The sequence below is a fragment of the Phyllobates terribilis genome, unplaced genomic scaffold, assembly GCF_046119375.1.
Source record: "Phyllobates terribilis strain yellow unplaced genomic scaffold, ASM4611937v1 Scaffold_2__4_contigs__length_985480577, whole genome shotgun sequence".
Taxonomy (NCBI): domain Eukaryota; kingdom Metazoa; phylum Chordata; class Amphibia; order Anura; family Dendrobatidae; genus Phyllobates; species Phyllobates terribilis.
In genome coordinates, this window is record NW_027362762.1 from 436,751,513 (window position 1) to 436,770,930 (window position 19,418).

Below are 19,418 nucleotides of genomic sequence, written 5' to 3' on the forward strand. Positions count from 1 at the left end.
AATGTTTCCTGGGCGAGTTGGAGGTCACTTCTCAATGTAAGTCTATGAACACCAGAATGAGGTTCTCATAGACTTATACTGAGAGCTTGTGATTGTTACCTCTGACTTCCGGTCAGTCAGAAGCTGAAGTCACAAGATGGCGAAGTAGGACCACAGCGGCTCTGGGAACAGCTGAAGACGGCAACTGGTAAATATAAGACTAAGGTCAGGGATCTTAAATTAGTGATACCACTCCAGCGGTGCAATAAAAAAAACGTTGTAGTGCTTTAAATTTAGATTTGTCATAGATACGAGGTCATACAGTTCAGATAATTGTGGGCTAGAACTCTTTCGGGTAACAGCTATTCCTTCCTGCCAACAGTTATTCAAAAGCCCAATCGTTTTTTTTTTTTTATCAGATGTTGGGGCACCGCCATACACATTAGATGGTCAGCTGGTCCCATCAAAATTATCAGGTTAGGACAACATTATTTTAATGTAAATGGCAATTTGCAGGCAGCCCATACATTTCATTGGATCTTACCAAAATTGGTAGTATGCTCCTCCCTTGATATATTCCACGTAGGAGCCAGATATGGGAATTGGAGACACTGTAAACCACCTTCTTGTTTGTGGTTTGGATAATTTGACAAGTACCTCTTAATAATGTGGTAATGAACAGATACAGTGTATAAAATGCTTAATAACCGAGAATTATAAATGACTGCTTCTTGAAAACAAACGTTTCTAATTCCCTTTCCTTAATACACACCAAGTATGAGACAAATGCCAGTCACCAGCAATACAGGGTGCTGTAACTCATGGTGGATGTTAGCTGCGGCACTGATCAATACCATCATCCCTGAGAATAGGTTTAGTTTGTGCGAGGTGCCGCAGATAACCCTGATGTCGGACTTGCACTACATTGAAATGCTGGAAGGTAGCTTGGCTTCTTAGATCATTCAAGCGTGTTTGTTCTAATAATAACTATACAAAGGGCAAGCAAGAAGTATTTCTGCTCTATTTATTTTGCTATATTTCATGGGTTCCCCCCACAGCACTGTCTGGTATCATGTTGTTGTCTTTGTATTTTGACTATCATTATATTAGCATTTTGGTAGATGCACATAAAGTACAATATATTCTAATTATTCAAACGTTGGTATTAAAGGGGTTATCCAGGACTATTTTTTTTTATTATGGTCCTAAGAACTAACAGGCAGGTAGTTGTTAATTTCTTGCCTGTTGTTCCTGGTACCGATCACTGTTGGAACAGAGTGGTCACAGACGGCTCCTGCCAACGATTCAGTGGCTTCTGCTGACATCACCTTGACAGAGCAGCGGCTTCTCTTCTGCTTTGTTCTGTTGAGTGGACATGACTACTGACGTCATGCTGATTGAATGCCTGCTCCCCACTGCCTAAATGCGGGGAGCTATCTGTCAATCAGCATGACGTCAGGAGTCCCGCCCTGAAAGCGTAGTTTGACTTGGAGCAACTGAATAGCTGGCAGGAGTGGTCGGTGACCTCTCTGACCTAGAACAGGCAAGTAGTTGCCTCTGTTAGCAGCTACCTGTCTGTTAGTTTTGAGCACATAGTAAAAAAATATGAAATAGTCCTGGACAACCCCTTTAATAAATACAGAATAGAAGCCAGAATGTAACTGTTTACAGCTATGAGCAATTTTAGGCTAAATTGTCTAGATTTTTGACAACGGACAATTTCTTTATATACTGTCACGACATACAAGGCACTACCAACTTAAAGGATAATTTGGAGAATTAAGCATAGTTCCATGTACTACTAATTGTAACACGGTGTACAGAAATATATGCATGTATGCTGCACTAAAAAAGAGAATATTCCCCATAGGTCCGAAATTGCTTCTTCTTGCAAACAAAACCTAAAAATGATGTTGTAATGTCAGCTCCTTTAGATTTCCTGTGCTTTCCCCAGCTCCTCGCAGTCCTCATCCTCACACTGGGATGGCTTTTCTAATGTGTTGTGACAGGAAGCACTGGAGAACACACAATGCGTATGTATTAGTAAGGACTCCGAGGCATTCCATAATGTATGCACTGCCATACTACCTTTTCCACCGCACTGCTTCACGCCACAGCAAGTTCGTTCAAACTGGCAGCTTAGCGAACAGATACCAAGGACTCTGAATGTGGAATAAAATCGCCTAGAAACTCATTTGTAAGTGAATTATTACACTGGAAATTCTGCCAATTACTCTCTGATGGATTAAATATATTTTAGTTGCTATCTGAAACATAATTGTGCACAATCCCCATCACCCCTTAGCTATGCCATGGCCATATATCATATCTAGTGACATGAAATCAATGCAGCCATTTCTCTAAAGGAAACCTGCTCCATTAAGGGGGCCTTTAAAACACCCAATAACAATTTTTGCCAGGTTGCCCTTCATGAACAGTGTTTAAACTCAGGAACTAATTATTTATTAGCTTTGGTGCCTTATCATTAATCGCTTGCATAAAAATACAACAATCCTAAAAGAAGGACTCCATGTGAAAGGAAGAATTATTGCAAAGGAAGCTGTGTGGGGAAGGTCTTTCACCTGGTTGTCAATGGATTATGTGATCACAAGGAGATCCTTCTGAAGGAAACTGTCAATCCCTATAACTCATTTATTTATTTTTATTGCTTATCTAGCACCATCATATATCACAGTGCTTATTGACTTTGTCAGCACTCTTCCCAATGAGTTCACAATCTTTATCAGTCTTTGGCGTGTGGGAGGAAACCAATGCAAACATGGGAAGAACATACTAGCTCCATGCATATATTATCCTTGGTGGGATTTAAACCCAGGATCCCAGAGCTGCAAGGCTGCAGTGCTAACCACTGAGCCACCATGCTGGCCTTGTCCCAATTCATGGGGCTACCTGTAAATAATAGTCTTACGAAGACAATCCTTGTTTATCTGCCTTATTAAGACATATGCGTATCAGAGGAGAGACCCCCTGTCTGGTCTATAAACTAAATTTGAGAGTTATTAACAAGCAGCAGTTCTTCCTCTGAATTGCTACCTTGCAAAACTTCAAAAATGTCTGTTTGGTTGCTGCTTTCCCTGGTAAAATCAAATATTTCTCAGGGGTATTTGGAGATGACCACTGATAGTACAGTCATGGCCAAAAGTATTGAGAATGAGACAAATAGTAATTTTTCCAAAGTTTACTGCTTCATTTTTTGTAATGGCAATTTGCATATACTCCTGAATGTCCAAGAGTGATCAGCTTAACAGCAATTACTGTACTTGCAAAGTCAATATTTGCCCAGAAAATGAACTTTAACCCCCAAAACACATTTCAACATCATTGCAGTCCTGCCTTAAAAGGAGCAGCTAACATCGTTTTAGTGATTGATCCATTAACACAGGTGTGGGTGTTGATGAGGACAGGGCTGGCGATCAATCAGTCATGATTAAGTAAGAATGACATCACTGGACACTTTAAAGGGAGGCTGGTTCTTGGTATCATTGTTTCTCTTCAGTTAACCATGGTTATCTCTAAAGAAACACGTGCAGCCATCATTGCACTGCACAAAAATGGCCTAACAGGAAAGAGTATCGCAGCTACAAAGATTGCACCTCAGTCAACAATCTATCGCATCATCAAGAACTTCAAGGAGAGAGCTTCCATTGTTGTCAAAAAGGCTCCAGGGAGCCCAAGAAAGACCAGCAAGCGCCAGGACCGTATCTTAAAACTGTTTCAGCTGCGGGATCGGACTACCAGCAGTGCCGAGCTTGCTCAGGAATGGCAGCAGGCTGGTGTGAGTGCTTCTGCACGCACTGTGAGGCGGAGACTCTTTGAGCAAGGGCTGGTATCAAGGAGGGCAGCAAAGAAGCCACTTCTCTCCAGAAAAAACATCAGGGACCGACTGATATTCTGCAAAAGGTACTGGGAGTGGACTGCTGAGGACTGGGGCAAAGTCATTTTCTCTGATGAATCCCCTTTTCGATTGTTTGGGACATCTGGAAAACAGCTTATTCGGAGAAGAAGAGGTGAGCGCTACCACCAGTCTTGTCTCATGCCAACTGTAAAGCATCCTGAAACCATTCATGTGTGGGGTTGCTTCTCAGCCAAGGGAATCGGCTCACTCACATTCTTGCCTAAAAACACAGCCATGAATAAAGAATGGTACCAGAATGTCCTCCAAGAGCGACTTCTCCCAACCGTCCAAGAGCAGTTTGGCGCCCAACAATGCCTTTTCCAGCATGATGGAGCACCTTGCCATAAAGCAAAGGTGATAACTAAATGGCTCATGGAACAAAACATAGAGATTTTGGGTCCATGGCCTGGAAACTCCCCAGATCTTAATCCCATTGAGAACTTGTGGTCAATCATCAAGAGACGGGTGGACAAACAAAAAACAACAAATTCTGGCAAAATGCAAGCATTGATTATGCAAGAATGGACTGCTATCAGTCAGGATTTGGTCCAAAAGTTGATTGAGAGCATGCCAGGGAGAATTACAGAGGTCTTGAAGAAGAAGGGGCAACACTGCAAATATTGACTTGCTGCATTAACTCATTCTAACTGTCAATATAACCTATTGGTACTCATAATATGATTGCAATTATATTTCTGTATGTGATATAAACATCAGACAAACACTAATAAAAACCAGAGGCCAGCAGATCATGTGAAAATATAATTTTGGTGTCATTCTCAAAACTTTTGGCCATGACTGTACAGTATGCTGATCACCACTAGCATATTGACTGAAAGAATGGTAACTTATCTCTGTGTATGACTTACACAAGGGTCTTATATCTCCTATTGTTTTAGCTCCAGAGCATGGTGCCATAACTGTGTTTCAGAACTCACTATTTTTATGGATGCTGTATTTCGCAAAAAGAAAAAAAGATTTTGCATGAAATTGACATCTTTGCAACCAATAAACTGTATTTTCTGACTTTTTTACGCCACCACCCTACATCCTCTATTAATTTTAGAAAAGAGAAGTGTAAGAGATAAGTTTAGGACTGATCAGCCATTCACCTCATAGTAATAATAATAATAATAATAATTTTTATTTATATAGCGTCAACATATTCCGCAGCACTTTACAATTAAGCGGGGACACGTACAAACAATAAATTCAATACAAGGTGAGACAGTTTAACAGTTACATTAGGATTGAGGTCCCTGCTCGCAAGCTTACATTCTACAAGGAAATGGGGGAACACAATAGGTGGAAAGTGCTTGTTATTTCAGGTCTGGCAATTATAATAAGTCGGGATTATCATATAAAACTGTATGATCCGGTCATCAGCCTGTATGTTCAAGTGCAATACTCAATTACCGAGTGCAGTTATCGTGTGCATGGAGGGTGTAGAGACAGATGAACAGTAGGGGGCAGATTCTGAATAGTATTTAGGAGGGAACAGGGGAAAGTTAGCTTACTGGGTATTTGAGACGGTAGGCTTGTTTAAAGAGATGGGTTTTTAAAGCGCGCTTGAAGACATCGGGGCTAGGCATCAATCGGATCGTCTGGGGTAGAGCATTCCAGAGAACAGGTGCAGCACGGGAGAAGTCTTGGAGACGGAGGTGCGAGGTTCGGATTATGGGGGATGTTAGTCTTAGGTCATTTCTGGAACGGAGGGCACATGTAGGACGCTTTATATGGCTTCCTAATTTTTCTTAGTATGTTATAACTTCATTGATGAATGCAGTTTTCTAATGTTAATATAGAGTACTGGAAAAGCATAAATGATTGAAAAAAAAAAAGTGAACATCTAAAATTGCCTTAAAGAGGTTGGCCAGTACTTTTACTTTGATGGCCTATCCTTAGGATGGGCCATCAATGTCTGATTGGCCAGGGTCCAACACCCGGCACCCCCGTCGATCAGCTGTTTTTGGTGTCAGCAGCGGTGGCGGCCGGCCGGAAGTACTCACTTGCCAAGCTGCTCCGTCTTCTGGTAGTGGCCGAGGCTTGGTACTGCACATCCGCCTCCTGTTCAAATCAATAGGAGGCGGTTGTACAGTGCCCTGTGGCGGCCACTAACAGAAGACACCCAGCTCCGAAAGGGAATACCAAAGGCCGGCGGTGGCCGCCGCCACCAGTCTCAGCTGATCAGCGGGGGTGCCGGGTGTTGGACCTCGGCCGATCAGACATTGATGACCTATCCTAGGTCATCAATGTAAAAGTAGTGGACAACCTTGTGGGAGGAGTCTAGCATTTCTAAGTGTTTTAGCCTGATTCATCAACTCTGCAAAGTTTGGCACAATTTCACTCCAGTACCCACCCCGGTGTATTTTTTGAATATGCCAAACTTTGTGCACAATTTTTAGTTAGAACTTTTGGTGCCAACGTGCGTCTTTTGGCACCAAAAGTTGCAAAAACAGTTCAAGATGGTGTAAGGCAGCGCTCGTCATCATACTGGGGGTAACTCGCTTCGCTGCGTCAATCAATGCACACGTGCAATGTCTTTACGTTTTTCACACAGTGTTGCAGTTTATTATGGCACTTCATAAACCGCTGTTCACACACAGTTCATCTTAGTCCGCCACCGGCAGGTTTACACACATAAACAATTCATGAGCCAAGTGGCACGCCGGCCCACTTGCTCCAGGGTACAGCTTACGGCAAGGTAATAAAGTAGCAATGTTCATATCACAATGTCCATATAGCACCGGGTATTACCTTTGCCGGGTATAGCTGTCTCAGTCCGTTACTCTGCCACCACTGTGGCTCTGCGGCTTCCCAGGTAGGGGTCTCCAGCCGTCGTTCCCTCAAAGGCCACTGACATCCACACAGGATCCAGGCGCTGCCTTCCAGGACTCTTACTCAAGCCGGCTCTCCCTCAAAGGCCACTGACATCCACACAGGATCCAGGCTCTGCCTTCCAGGACTCTTACTCAAGCCGGCTCTCCCTCAAAGGCCACTGACATCCGCACAGGATCCAGGCTCGACCTTTCAGGTACCAGGCTTCACTTCAAAGCCGCTGCCTTCCAAGGCCACCAGCATCCACACAGGATCTAGTCTTTGCCTTCAGGCTGCCAGGCTTCACGGTATCACGGTATCCCACACACATGGGGAACAGGCCTCACGCCTCTCACACCGAACACACCTGTCTCAAATTAAGCAGGTTTATATATGCTGTGCACAGACAGCCTCATACTGACAGGACCTTGCTGATGTCACAGTCATGTGATCAGTCAGCTGTGTGTATAGGTCCTGTGTGCTGTCCCAGTCATGTATACAGAGCTTTACTGTGCATGCAGGACCTGGGTGATGTCACAGTCATGTGACCAGTCAGATAAAGGGGAAGGTACATGGTCCAGTAAGCACATCCTGGACCATTTACAGTAATGCTAGCAACCTGCTGCATTACAATGGGAAGAAAATCCATTTTTTACTTTGCGCCAAACTGATGAATTGCGATACATTTGGAGCCAAAAAAACTGCAACTATTACCACTAATGACAAAAAAAGGAATGTGGCTAAAAAAAAAACATGCAAATGATGAATCGGAGCTATAAAGATTTAGTTACTGTATGATATTCTGGTGCAGATTTATGAAAACTATCTAAAAGAAAAACTGTCTTTGTGGGCCACTGCAACCAATCAATAAGAAATGAAAGCCGAGCTGTGATTGGTTGCTTTGGAAAAAAGCCAATTAACCTCTCAGTATATTTTTAAAATGAGAAGAAACCCAAGAAACAACAGGGAGAGCATAAAAACTTCATGCTGATATAGTCAGGTTTTAACCACTGAGCCACCATGCTACTTTTAAATAACGTACCAGAATGCTCATATAATGGTATGTTCTAGCAGCTACTTGCTTTTGAAACGTCTCAAGGAGACAAGAACATTGATGCCTATTTTTCTGCATTGCCTCCAGACAGACTTGGAACTGATCTGTTACATCCATCTGAAGTGACTGTTCCATGCCCTGCTGTGTTTGCCAGCGAGCGGAGCACTCAAGCCGTTGTATGTGCATTGAACAACCAGAAGAAGCAGCTTGTGGGAGAAGAATTCAATGCTTTCATTTTTTTTTTAAATTGTGGTTTACTCTTCATATATCGTCACATTTGTCTGGACCTGGAAAGTTCAGCCCTGTCGTCATTTGGTCTGGATAGGAAACTATGCTGCCTACACTCAGACAGTAGACATACTCGCATACACACCCCTACAATACCTTGCAAGCTTTAATATTCAGTAAATTAAGTAAAGTTCAATCAGCATCCATTTAAATAATGGTCACGCCAAGCCCACCAGAGCAGAACCCACTCATTTTGTTAGTTTTCCACACTGGTCTCCTATATGATGTCCATATTTCATGATAATATGCAGACAATGGTTGTCCACAATTTTGCCAAGAAGCTAGAAAGAATTTCCCAAGAAGGGTAATATACTCTTGGCTACTTGTGAACGCTACATACTCTACACAATATACAAATGATTTACGCCTCATTCAGACATCAGTGATTTTTCATGTATACATAAAAAAAAATGGTCAGAGTGTCATCAATGATATGGATCCAAGTTTAATCAGTGTTTGCCCTGTGTGTCAGTTTTTACAACAGGTGGCGCTATAGAGTTCTAGTCCTCTTTCTCTCTAAAGAGGCAATTTGCATATTTAATTTCCCAGAGGAGCATTGCACGGCAAATAAACCTCCTTACATTTGCATGCCATGGCCAGTATGTCATTCTCCACAAGGGGAAACGTTACCCCTTAGACCTCAGTTTTTACTAATCAGTGACTTTCACGTATTGATAAATAAATTAGAAACCTTTTACAGTGTTAATCATGGACACAGCAAATGGACTGCACACTGATGCCATCCGTGAGCTGTTCATGATTTTCACAGACCCATAGACTTCTATAGATACTTTTCATCCAAGACGCTGATAAAAATCAGACAGGCCACAAAAAAATTTGGGCGTGTGAACAGCAGCATAGACTTCTTTGGAAACATGTTGTATCCATGAAAACCACGGATAGAATACATGCATGAAAAATGAATATCTGAATCAGGATTATTTTACAAATTTAGCTAATGTCATGGCATATCTGAATCTGTAGGCATCCAATTAAATCTTAAAGGGGTTGTCTGGCCTTAGGGTACAAGGCTGCAGTCACTCTATGTGACTGCAGGCTTATAAATGCTAACTGCGCTCTGTGATGATTCTCCGGTGCCGGTAGTGGGCAGTCAGGTGACCGCAACTATGTGATTTGCATATTTCCGGCAACATTCCGACTAGACGTGTCTGGACTCGCTCAATAAACTTGCGCACATACTTGTCATCATGCGCTCGCAGCTCCCAGAGCTGCCACCGGAGTATCCTCACAGCATGCAGTGCACGCGCTGTGAACATTCACAAGTCTGCAGTCACATAAAGTGACTGCAGACTTGTACCCTAAAAAAAGGACAACTGTTTTAATATCTGCAATCTGTGAGACATCTGTCCATTCTGAAAACTCTTACATGTAATTATTGGGTATAATAAAAGTATAATTGCTAAATTGATCTTATGATATTTTCACACTGGACGCTATATGTCACATGCAGCCCCTCATTTTTGACCCAAAAGTCAGATGGCCAGAAAAATCAGGTCTGTGGCCAAGTGATGATCTGATATGCTATACTCTCTGTCATGATATGTGGCTGATGCTAATAAATACTGTATATCCTTCAGTATGTGTGATACACATATTGATATCTATAGATGTATCATATCTATGTATCTATAGATCTGCAGTTAAGTGAACCCTTCCATTTTGCACTTCTATGATATTTTCTTTAAAGTGGAGTGGCTCCAATGTGGAGCTAAAATTTCATTATTTGTTGTTTTTGAACTGTAATTCCAAAAGACAAAAATGGTGGAAATTACCAGGGTGTGGATTCAGGAAAATAAAATATTTTGACTAAAATCGCACAAAATGGTCCGTGAAATATCATTGTGATTAATGCTTTGGTAAACCAGCATAATCATAACAAAACATAGAGAACAGAAAGCAGATAAAAGAAATATTAACATATGAGTGTGAATACTAGCGGCAGTAGATTTGCCTTCGTAGGTCGCCAAGATCCAAGGCCTGTGGTTTCTACACATACTTTATTCCTTGGCTGAATGTGTATGGTTGGCATTGAGCCCATAGTGTTGGGGATGCTGAACTAACACTTTGGATCTAGCATACCAGACACAATATTCCCTAAAGCTGCACCACTAAAGAATAAAAATAGAATTCCCTTTAATATTAAGCACCAGGAATTGCTCCCCTGCCAAATGAATGATTAAATTGGAAGGAATAACTTGACATCTAAAACACTTTGTACTTTTTCTCTCTTTCGCCTAATATTTTACTTCATCTCCTCCTAGATATTGTATTAGTAAAATGACTAATGTAATTATGGATATAGCTGATCCCTAGAGCCGTACAGTGATATGGACCATTTCCTGGCCCGTGGCCATGGCACATGGACCTATATCACCTGTGCTCATGTCTATTATGCCATGATATTTAATACGGCTGCTATAATGTGGAAGCCACAGGATTTGTGAGCTGACTGCAGTGGACCTCAATACTGATGTCAGGATCCCCCAAAACATCAAATGGGTTCACCTAACCCCACAACAGCTTTGGCTGGTGACAACTCACTACCAGTGATATTGCCATTGGAGTTGCATATGTAAATCGGTTCTGGGAGTCAGTCTGAATAAATACATATTAACAATTTATATAAAAATAGCAATAATATTCTATCTTATAACTCTCAATTGGACTGTTCCTCTCTTATTCCTCCTGGAAATGGATGAATACATTGGTAAATGGGTATCACGATTTCTGTTGGAGAAATGTTGCTCTAGAAATGCTATTTCTTTGAGAATTAAAGTATTTACTAATACGACATTTCTTCTTTAGAAGAGCACATGCTACAAAACACATTTATAGCTAAAGTACACATTCCTCCACAGATGTAGGCGCTAGATTTTGTAAGCGGCTGAAGTCTTATATCAGTTTTATCGTCTGTAATAGTTTGTAGAAGAACAATCACTGTAGTACAACACTGTGGAATAAGTCAAAGATACTGTATATAACTAACAACACTGTCTTACACCTCTGTATTGGATTATTCCTCTGTGATTCCTCTTGGAAATGTATGAATACATTGACAAATGAGTATCACTATTTCTGCTGGAGAAATGTTGCTTTACAATTACAATTGTTTTAAGCAAGTGTTTACCAACACAGACAGGACTTTGTTAAAAGGAGCCTGTTATGTTAAAAAAAACGCTATTAACCTTCAGATTGGGAGTTATTCTGCAGGTTAATAGAGTTCTGAAGCTGCCTGGCGCCCGTACTGAGAGCCCCGCTGCCGGGAGGAAATGGACCGGCTGTCAATCAGTGCTTGGGGCGCAGTTTCACGCGCTGCTCATAATACATTCAGTGCTGACTGAAGCCACACCGGCCCAGCCCTGAAAGCCTGAGGCTGCTGGGAGGAATAAAGTTCATTTCCTCCCGGCAGTGGGGCTCTCGTTGCAGGCACTGGGCAGCTTCAGAACGCTGTTAACCTGCAGATTAACCCTATATCTGCAGGATGATAGCTCTTTTTACATGATAGGTTCCCTTTAATAGGGCATGTGCTACAAAACACAACATTTATAACTAAAAGTACACATTTGACCACAGATCCAGGCCCTAAATTTTGTAAGTGGCTGAAGTCTTATATCAGTGTTGAACCTATGTGTGGCGCCCCTGAGGGTTCAGTCGCCACAGGGGTACTGCACCTCAGATTGAGGTGTGGTATCTCCTCTTCCAGGTAAGGATGGAGCATCTCTCAGGACCCCACTTCACCACTCAACACTACACCACTCCTGTCCTGTAGGGGGCCTAAATGCACCAGGGTGTTGCCCCTGCCCGGGATAGAGGAGATGGGGGGAACCAAAGATAGGGGGAACCATGTAGTGGGTGAGGGTGGAAGACACACTTTTAGGAAACACTTATTGATTCATATTTAATCTACGGCCATCTTAGGTTCAAGGTCTTTGATTGAGGGTCTTCGGTCAGGGTCCAGCAAGAGGCTGTAGCTGGCGGAAGGTTCGCGGTCCTCGTACTCTGGCCTTGAGACGAGGAGCGGGTCAGAGTTAACCACTGTCTCTACCCGGTCAGGGTCCTGTCCTAAGAAGGCCTTGGAGGGGGGCAGAGGAGATAGGCTCCACAGGCAAAAGGATCCCAGGGGGATACGGACGGAGCAGAGTCGCCACCTGTATTCTTTACTCTGGCCTAGCCAGAGTGATTCCTGCTGCAAGAGGGGTAACCGGCCCCCGATATCTGACTTTGTTACTTCTCGTCTCAGTCAGAAAAGCCCGGAGGCTTAGTGGATTCCAGGGGGATACGGACGGAGCGGAGTCGCCACCTGTATCTCTTAAACTGCGTTTATCCAGTGGGACCCGGCCTTACACCACGTTCGTACCACACACAGTCAGGAGAAGACTTAGTGGGAGAACTTACCAAGGAGAGGAACACACACCAGAGGGGTCTCGACAGGTGCTCCTGATCTACCTGGGAAGTGCTGGACCCCCTTCCCGGTGGCCGCAGTACGCTATGTGTAGCAGAGAGAGGCTTTGCGGCTGAAAGTTCATCTAAAGTGAGTAAAGACCCGGATGACTTCACACACCGCCTCAGCCTGTTATTTCCTGCGCGGCACTGCACCCACCATTCCTTCTCACACTGCCCTGAGGCCTGCTCCGCCTGTGGGGAGCCATCCCATCTTAGCTGCCCATGACACCAGCCTCAGTGGACTGTTGCAGTGCCGGTGTCCATCACCAGAAACCGCAGGTGGCGTAGTCGAAATACCACTCATCCTTGAAAGCCCATTATTTTTATGTGACAGCCCTGGGCACGGAACGGGTTGAGGCCACGACTGCATCCCCCGCAACCCCTACACTGACCTAGCTCCGAGTAACCCCCAACAGCTCAGGGAGGGCGAGGTGTCACATATGCAATAGCTAGTATAAATGCAATCACTGTGTAACAGTGTAGAATATGTCAGTGCTATATAAATAACGGGAAACAATAATAAATTAGATACATCCACAGATAAAAATAAACCTATACACTTAGATTTGCATTGAGTAGATTGATTCACACCCCATACCAGGCACACTGGTGACTACATAGTGCAATGTCTGCTTTCTAGCACTTGACAGCTGTCACTCAGTATCAGAGGTGTTGTGGACTGCTTACTGCAAAGAGCCAAGAACACTTCAGCGTTAGAAAGCACCCAGATTGAAATAGGTAAAACCAAGTACTGCAGAATAAAACTGAATTTCTCATTTGTGCTTACTGCTGCTAGTATACACAGGTATATTTATCCATCTCTACACCCCTCCTATATAGCACAGTCAGCGTTTGTGCACAATTCATGATGGCAGATACCCTTTACATGTAAATTATAAATGAGCTGAGTCCTGTTCTCACCCATTCCCTCTTAGAATAATTTATAGCATCTTACCCTATAATTTAGGATCCTATCAGCCAGTAGACTCCAATGAGTTTTACAGGTCCTGTGTGGACATGCGGAGTTTTACGTGCACCTTCTAATCATGACATCCAGTCTCTGTGCTTCTTATGCTCCCAATCTCCTGTTACATGCATGAAGTGTTACTGTTGCTGTACTGCATTTATACTGTCACAATTTCCAAACGCAATGACTAAAATATGTCTAATTCTAGGGAAATGTGTGCCAGCAACAGCTCTTTACCAAAAAGTTCAGTGCAAAACACACAAAAAGAAGTCTGCGGAAAATCAAAATTCACATTTTTCCTGCGAAAATCTATACTTGGTCCTATGTACAGTAATAGGCAAAATAGCCACCCAAAGCACATTGCTGTTTACCTAACCCCTAATGAATGAATTATCTGCATGTGATGAATCATTTCCAAGGTCGCCTTCTCCTTTCATCTTTTCTTTCTATACCACAGTGAATACAATAGACACCCCACCTGCGCATATCTACATTTGTGCCAGCCGTACCAATAATGCTCTTTTATTTTATACCGTTTTGTCTTGCAATGTTTTCATTAGAAAGCCACCAGCATCTAATGTCACAATTTCCATGCAAACGTTTTGATAATTCGGCGCAGCCTTACAAAATCAACACTTTAAAATACAAAATCGTTGCTTTTAGAGCCAAATACCTCCACTCCTCAGCAAGCAGCATCCAAGAGCCATGGCGCAGATCTCAGTTCTGCTTTCTTAGGAAGCATTCCAATGCCCAAGAGGCTTCTCTTCTCCCATCCATAATATCCAGCTAAGTCCCAGCCAGCTCCTCACTGTGTATACAGGCTGACCTGTTTTCAGAGCTCAAGGGGTCATGCAGAATTACCTGCTGGGATACTCATGGTATGCTCATGCCCAAACATCTGCTAACCCCAGTGACGCCCCTGCCAGATATCCAGATGGTTCAGCCCAAGAATTTGGTCCTTCTAATCCCTTCACAGTCCAGCAGAATGGCAAATCAGAACAGAGAGCAGTAATCCTGCAGCTTTACACTCAATCACTCAGGGCTGTTAACTCACTCCTGGACTTTGGGGAGTTCCCTACTGTCAAAAAGACCTCAAGGGCCAAGTCTGTTTTCTGTTTTCACATTGGATTGGACACTATCATTACTTATCCACTACACCTACCCAATCCGTATACCTTCCTCATGCAGTCTCGGCTATTATCTCACACAATGGCTACTTGCTGCCTATAATGGACTAGTAAATAAACAGATGCTGGAACAATGCCTTGAAAACTAATGTCAGGAAAGAAACCAAGCAGTTTCAGTTTACAAATGTAAAGAGTGTAAAACGAAAAAAAAAAAAAAATGGCAAATCACAATTTGCATGTCAGTAGGTACAATGAATGCAATTGTAGCCATTTCCCTTCAATCCTGGCTGAGATTTCTTACAGGTTTGTATTGGTAGGTGTGAAGGAGCATTGAAGGAGTTCTAGCCTTTCTTTTCGGTTTACTTTTTGCAGTAATGCCTTTATTAATTGCTCAAACTTTTTACTGCAAAATCTGGATTGCTGAAAGCGATTTCTATAATACTCTGATTAGCGGGGATCCTGGAAGTTGAATCCTTAAAATCAAACATTTCATATGAATCGGACCAAGATTGCATCGCAGTGCACAGACTGGCCAGTAGCTCTCCGGACCCAAGCTTGGCAGCTTCATGTATTTCCATGCACAGCGTTCCCAGCTCGGTCTGAATTATACGGCCATTTGACTGCGCCCTAAGGATACACCGTCAATGTTTTAATCCAAGAGAACCCCTTTATTAATAGTCAGAAAAAAAATTATATTCACTTCTCGACTTTTCCTTACTCATTGCTGTGTTTTCTGATAATTATCTAGAATCAACCTTTTTCAGGGGCATCATGTGAGCGCTGCAGCCAGTCTGCGCCTGCTGATTTGCTGCAGTGTTCATTTTCTGTCCAAGCAGAAGAAATACTCTTTGGCCAGGGATTGGCTTCAGCATTCACATGATGCCCCTGCTGGATGTAGATCCCAACAGGCTTCTAGGGGCTACAGCTCCTAGAATGGAAGGAAGGTGACAGTCCAGAGGTGAGTAACAATTATTTTTATTTCGTTCACATCCCTGGATCGATTAATAAGGGAATGTCCACTACTAGACACGTTGATGTTCCAAGCAATATGACTTATTCATGTCCTCAATGTTACATACTATGTAAATAATAACATGTTACTGTACCCAGTCTAACAACTTAGGGTACATTTACACTGTCTGATGCTATACCTACATGTAAGCCAATCGGCAGTTGTTTAATAGCCAGTTTAGACAGACAGGCTGACTGCACTTGTCATGCACACAGAACAATTGTTTTTTCGATTGTTCAGTATTCATAGAATATCATTGTTCTCGGCATGTTCTGTTTACATGGACTTTTGTGCTGCTAAGAACAATACTTTTTTAGAACGCTTAAAAATCATTTTATACAACCAACAATTGCTTTGCTTGTTCTTCAGGTGATTACCAGCCTGTTCACACAGGACAATAATTGGGAAACAAGCATTCCTAAGAATTCTCGTAGCCAATTTCGGACAATGTAAATGCACCTTTACTCAGTATCTGGCTAAAATCACAAACTTTTATAAAGTCACTTTATAACACACAACTCAACATTGTTTTGATATGAAGAAAGCAGCAATTTCATTGACAGCAAGCTCAGTAACAAATGTATTTATTAAGAGTTAAAGGGGTTGTCCGCCCTTAGCTTACAAGTCTGCAGTCACTCTATGTGACTGCAGACTTGTGAATCCTTACATCCTGCGTATTGCATGCTGTGAGGATTCTCTGATGCCGGCGGTCATGTGACAGCAATCATAGCAAGTATGTGATTTGCATACATTCCGACTAGACTGTTTCCGGCCTTGCTCAATTCACTTGCATTGAGTGAGGCCGCGCACTTCTAGTTGGCACGGGACTGCATGTATGCAAATCACATACTTGCGGCACCGAAGAATCCTCACAGCGAGAAATGTGCACGATGTGAGGATTCACAAGTCTGCAGTCCCATGGAGTGACTGCAGACTTATAGCCTAAGACCGGACAACCCCATTATTTTCTTTTAACACATATTAGTAGCTGTTTACCTATTAATAAACAACAACACACCAGTGTATATATAATTTTTCTATACATTTTACACCAGGTTTGCGCAAAGCTTCCTTGCATTTTCCTTTTTTCATATCAGCATGTCTCATACATTATAGACTTTTTAAATTGGTCGTGTGATGGAGATAAACCATTTTCTATGTAAAGCTGGCTGCAGGCTTTTCTCACCAATTCCAATCAATTGTTGTCACCGAAGGAAGCCATGTTGAGGAGCATATATTAGATTGGTATCCAGCAGCTCTCCTTTCTAACTGAGCGGGGGACACCACTCTATAAAATGCATATGCCCTAATAGGCATATGGATATGAGGTTGTCATACTGAAACAACCCATTTAATGTTTCTACCTTATTTACATTTGAGAGTCCTCAGTGGTTGATACCTTTTAATGGGTAACTGAAAAGATGGTAACAAGTTGCAAGCTTTCGAGACTACTCAGGTCTCTTCATCAGGCATAGTATAACACAAAATCTGAAGATTCACATATTTATACACAATAGGACACAGAAATAATGGAATAGAATATGTCACATGGATTTACAGTACAGACCAAAAGTTTGGACACACCTTCTCATTTAAAGATTTTTCTGTATTTTCATGACTATGAAAATTGTACATTCACACTGAAGGCATCAAAACTATTAATTAACACACGTGGAATTATATACTTAACAAAAAAGTGTGAAACAACTGAAAATATGTCTTATATTCTAGGTTCTTCAAAGTAGCCACCTTTTGCTTTGATGACTGATTTGCACACTCTTGGCATTATCTTGATGAGCTTCAAGAGGTAGTCACCGGAAATGGTTTTCACTTCACAGGTGTGCCCTGTCAGGTTTAATAAGTGGGATTTCTTGCCTTATAAATGGGGTTGGGACCATCAGTTGTGTTGTGCAGAAGTCTGGGGATACACAGCTGATAGTCCTACTGAATAGACTGTTAGAATTTGTATTATGGCAAGAAAAAAGCAGCTAAGTAAAGAAAAACTAGCGGCCATCATTACTTTAAGAAATGAAGGTCAGTCAGTCTGAAAAATTGGGCAAACTTTGAAAGTGTCCCCAAGTGCAGTTGTAAAAACCATCAAGCGCTACAAAGAAACTGGCTCACATGAGGACCGCCCCAGGAAAGGAAGACCAAGAGTAACCTCTGCTTCTAAGGATAAGTTTATCCGAGTCACCAGCCTCAGAAATCGCAGGTTAACAGCAGCTCAGATTAGAGACCAGGTCAATGCCACACAGAGTTCTAGCAGCAGACACATCTCTTCAGCAACTATTAAGAGGAGACTTTGTGCAGCAGGCCTTCATGGTAAAATAGCTGCTATGAAACCACTGCTAAGGACAGGCAACAAGCAGAAGAGACTTGTTTGGGCTAAAGAACACAAGGAATGGATATTAGACCAGTGGAAATCTGTGCTTTGGTCTGACGAGTCCAAATTTGAGATCTTTGGTTCCAACCACCGTGTCATTGTGCAACGCAGAAAAGGTGAACGGATGGACTCTTCATGCCTGGTTCCCACCGTGAAGTATGGAGGAGGAGGTGTGATGGTGTGGGGGTGCTTTGCTGGTGACACTGTTGGGGATTTATTTAAAATTGAAGGCATGCTGAACCAGCATGGCTACCACAGCATCTTGCAGCGGCATGCTATTCCATCCGGTTTGTGTTTAGTTGGACCATCATTTATTTTTCAACAGGACAATGACCCCAAACACACCTCCAGGCTGTGTAAGGGCTATTTGACCAAGAAGGAGAGTGATGGGGTGCTATGCCAGATGACCTGGCCTACACATTCACCAGACCTGAACCCAATTGAGATGGTTTGGGGTGAGCTGGACCGCAGAGTGAAGGCAAAAGGGCCAAGAAGTGCTAAGCATCTCTGGTAACTCCTTCAAGATTGTTGGAAGACCATTTCCGGTGACTACCTCTTGAAGCTCATCAAGAGAATGCCAAGAGTGTGCAAAGCAGTCATCAAAGCAAAAGGTGGCTACTTTGAAGAACCTAGAATATAAGACATATTTTCAGTTGGTTCACACTTTTTTGCTAAGTATATAATTCCACATGTGTTAATTCATACATGTGTTAATGCCTTCAGTGTGAATGTACAATTTTCACAGTCATGAAAATACAGAAAAATCTTTAAATGAGAAGGTGTGTCCAAACTTTTGGTCTATACTGTAAGTCATTCAACATCAACTAAAGAATGTGGTCCTCAGAACTGCTGGGGTCATCACAACCCTGGACCAGACCTCAGTCACAGGACAATAAAACTTTCACACTCCTTATCTATGAACTGCTAAAATATTTACAGCCAGAACTGTTTATCTATGTCCCATAGTAATAGCTCTGCTTTACATCACCTGTCTCATCTACTGCATTATTTCTGTGTCCTATTGTGTATAATTATGTGACTCTTCAGATTTTGTGTTATACTATGCCTGATGAAGAGACCTGAGTAGTCTCGAAAGCTTGCAACTTGTTACCATCTTTTTAGTTAGCCATTAAAAGGTATCAACCACTGAGGACTCTCAAATCTAAATATTTTTCTATCTACTGGCTAACACGGTGCAAAAATATAGATTTTCCCTGTACCCTATTTACAAAACTTGTAATCTCGGGATGCATTCACCCTGGATGAACCTGGATGAAAAGTAATGGCCTATGACCGAAAATGCAATCTGCACTTTTAGCATAAAACTGCACAAAATTGCCCCCAAAGTTTTGAGAAGTTTTCAGATTGTGTATGTAGCCAAGAACAATGGCATTTGGTCAGAGAAAATATG

The 19,418-nt window shown here is 42.3% G+C and overlaps 1 protein-coding gene across 4 annotated transcripts in view; it reads right to left on the reverse strand.

Annotated features, from left to right (window-relative positions):
* The window catches only part of NHS (NHS actin remodeling regulator), a 266,748-nt gene that overhangs the window by 41,694 nt on the left and 205,636 nt on the right, over nucleotides 1-19,418 (reverse strand). The window contains exon 1 of one of the 4 annotated variants that reach the window (XM_073665385.1): nucleotides 14,159-14,364. The exons of the other annotated variants lie outside the window; for them this stretch is intronic. Coding sequence (XP_073521486.1) covers nucleotides 14,159-14,192 — 34 coding nt within the window. The 5' untranslated portion in view covers nucleotides 14,193-14,364. Of the gene's footprint in view, nucleotides 1-14,158; nucleotides 14,365-19,418 lie in introns of those variants that run through there. 4 annotated transcript variants of the gene reach the window in all.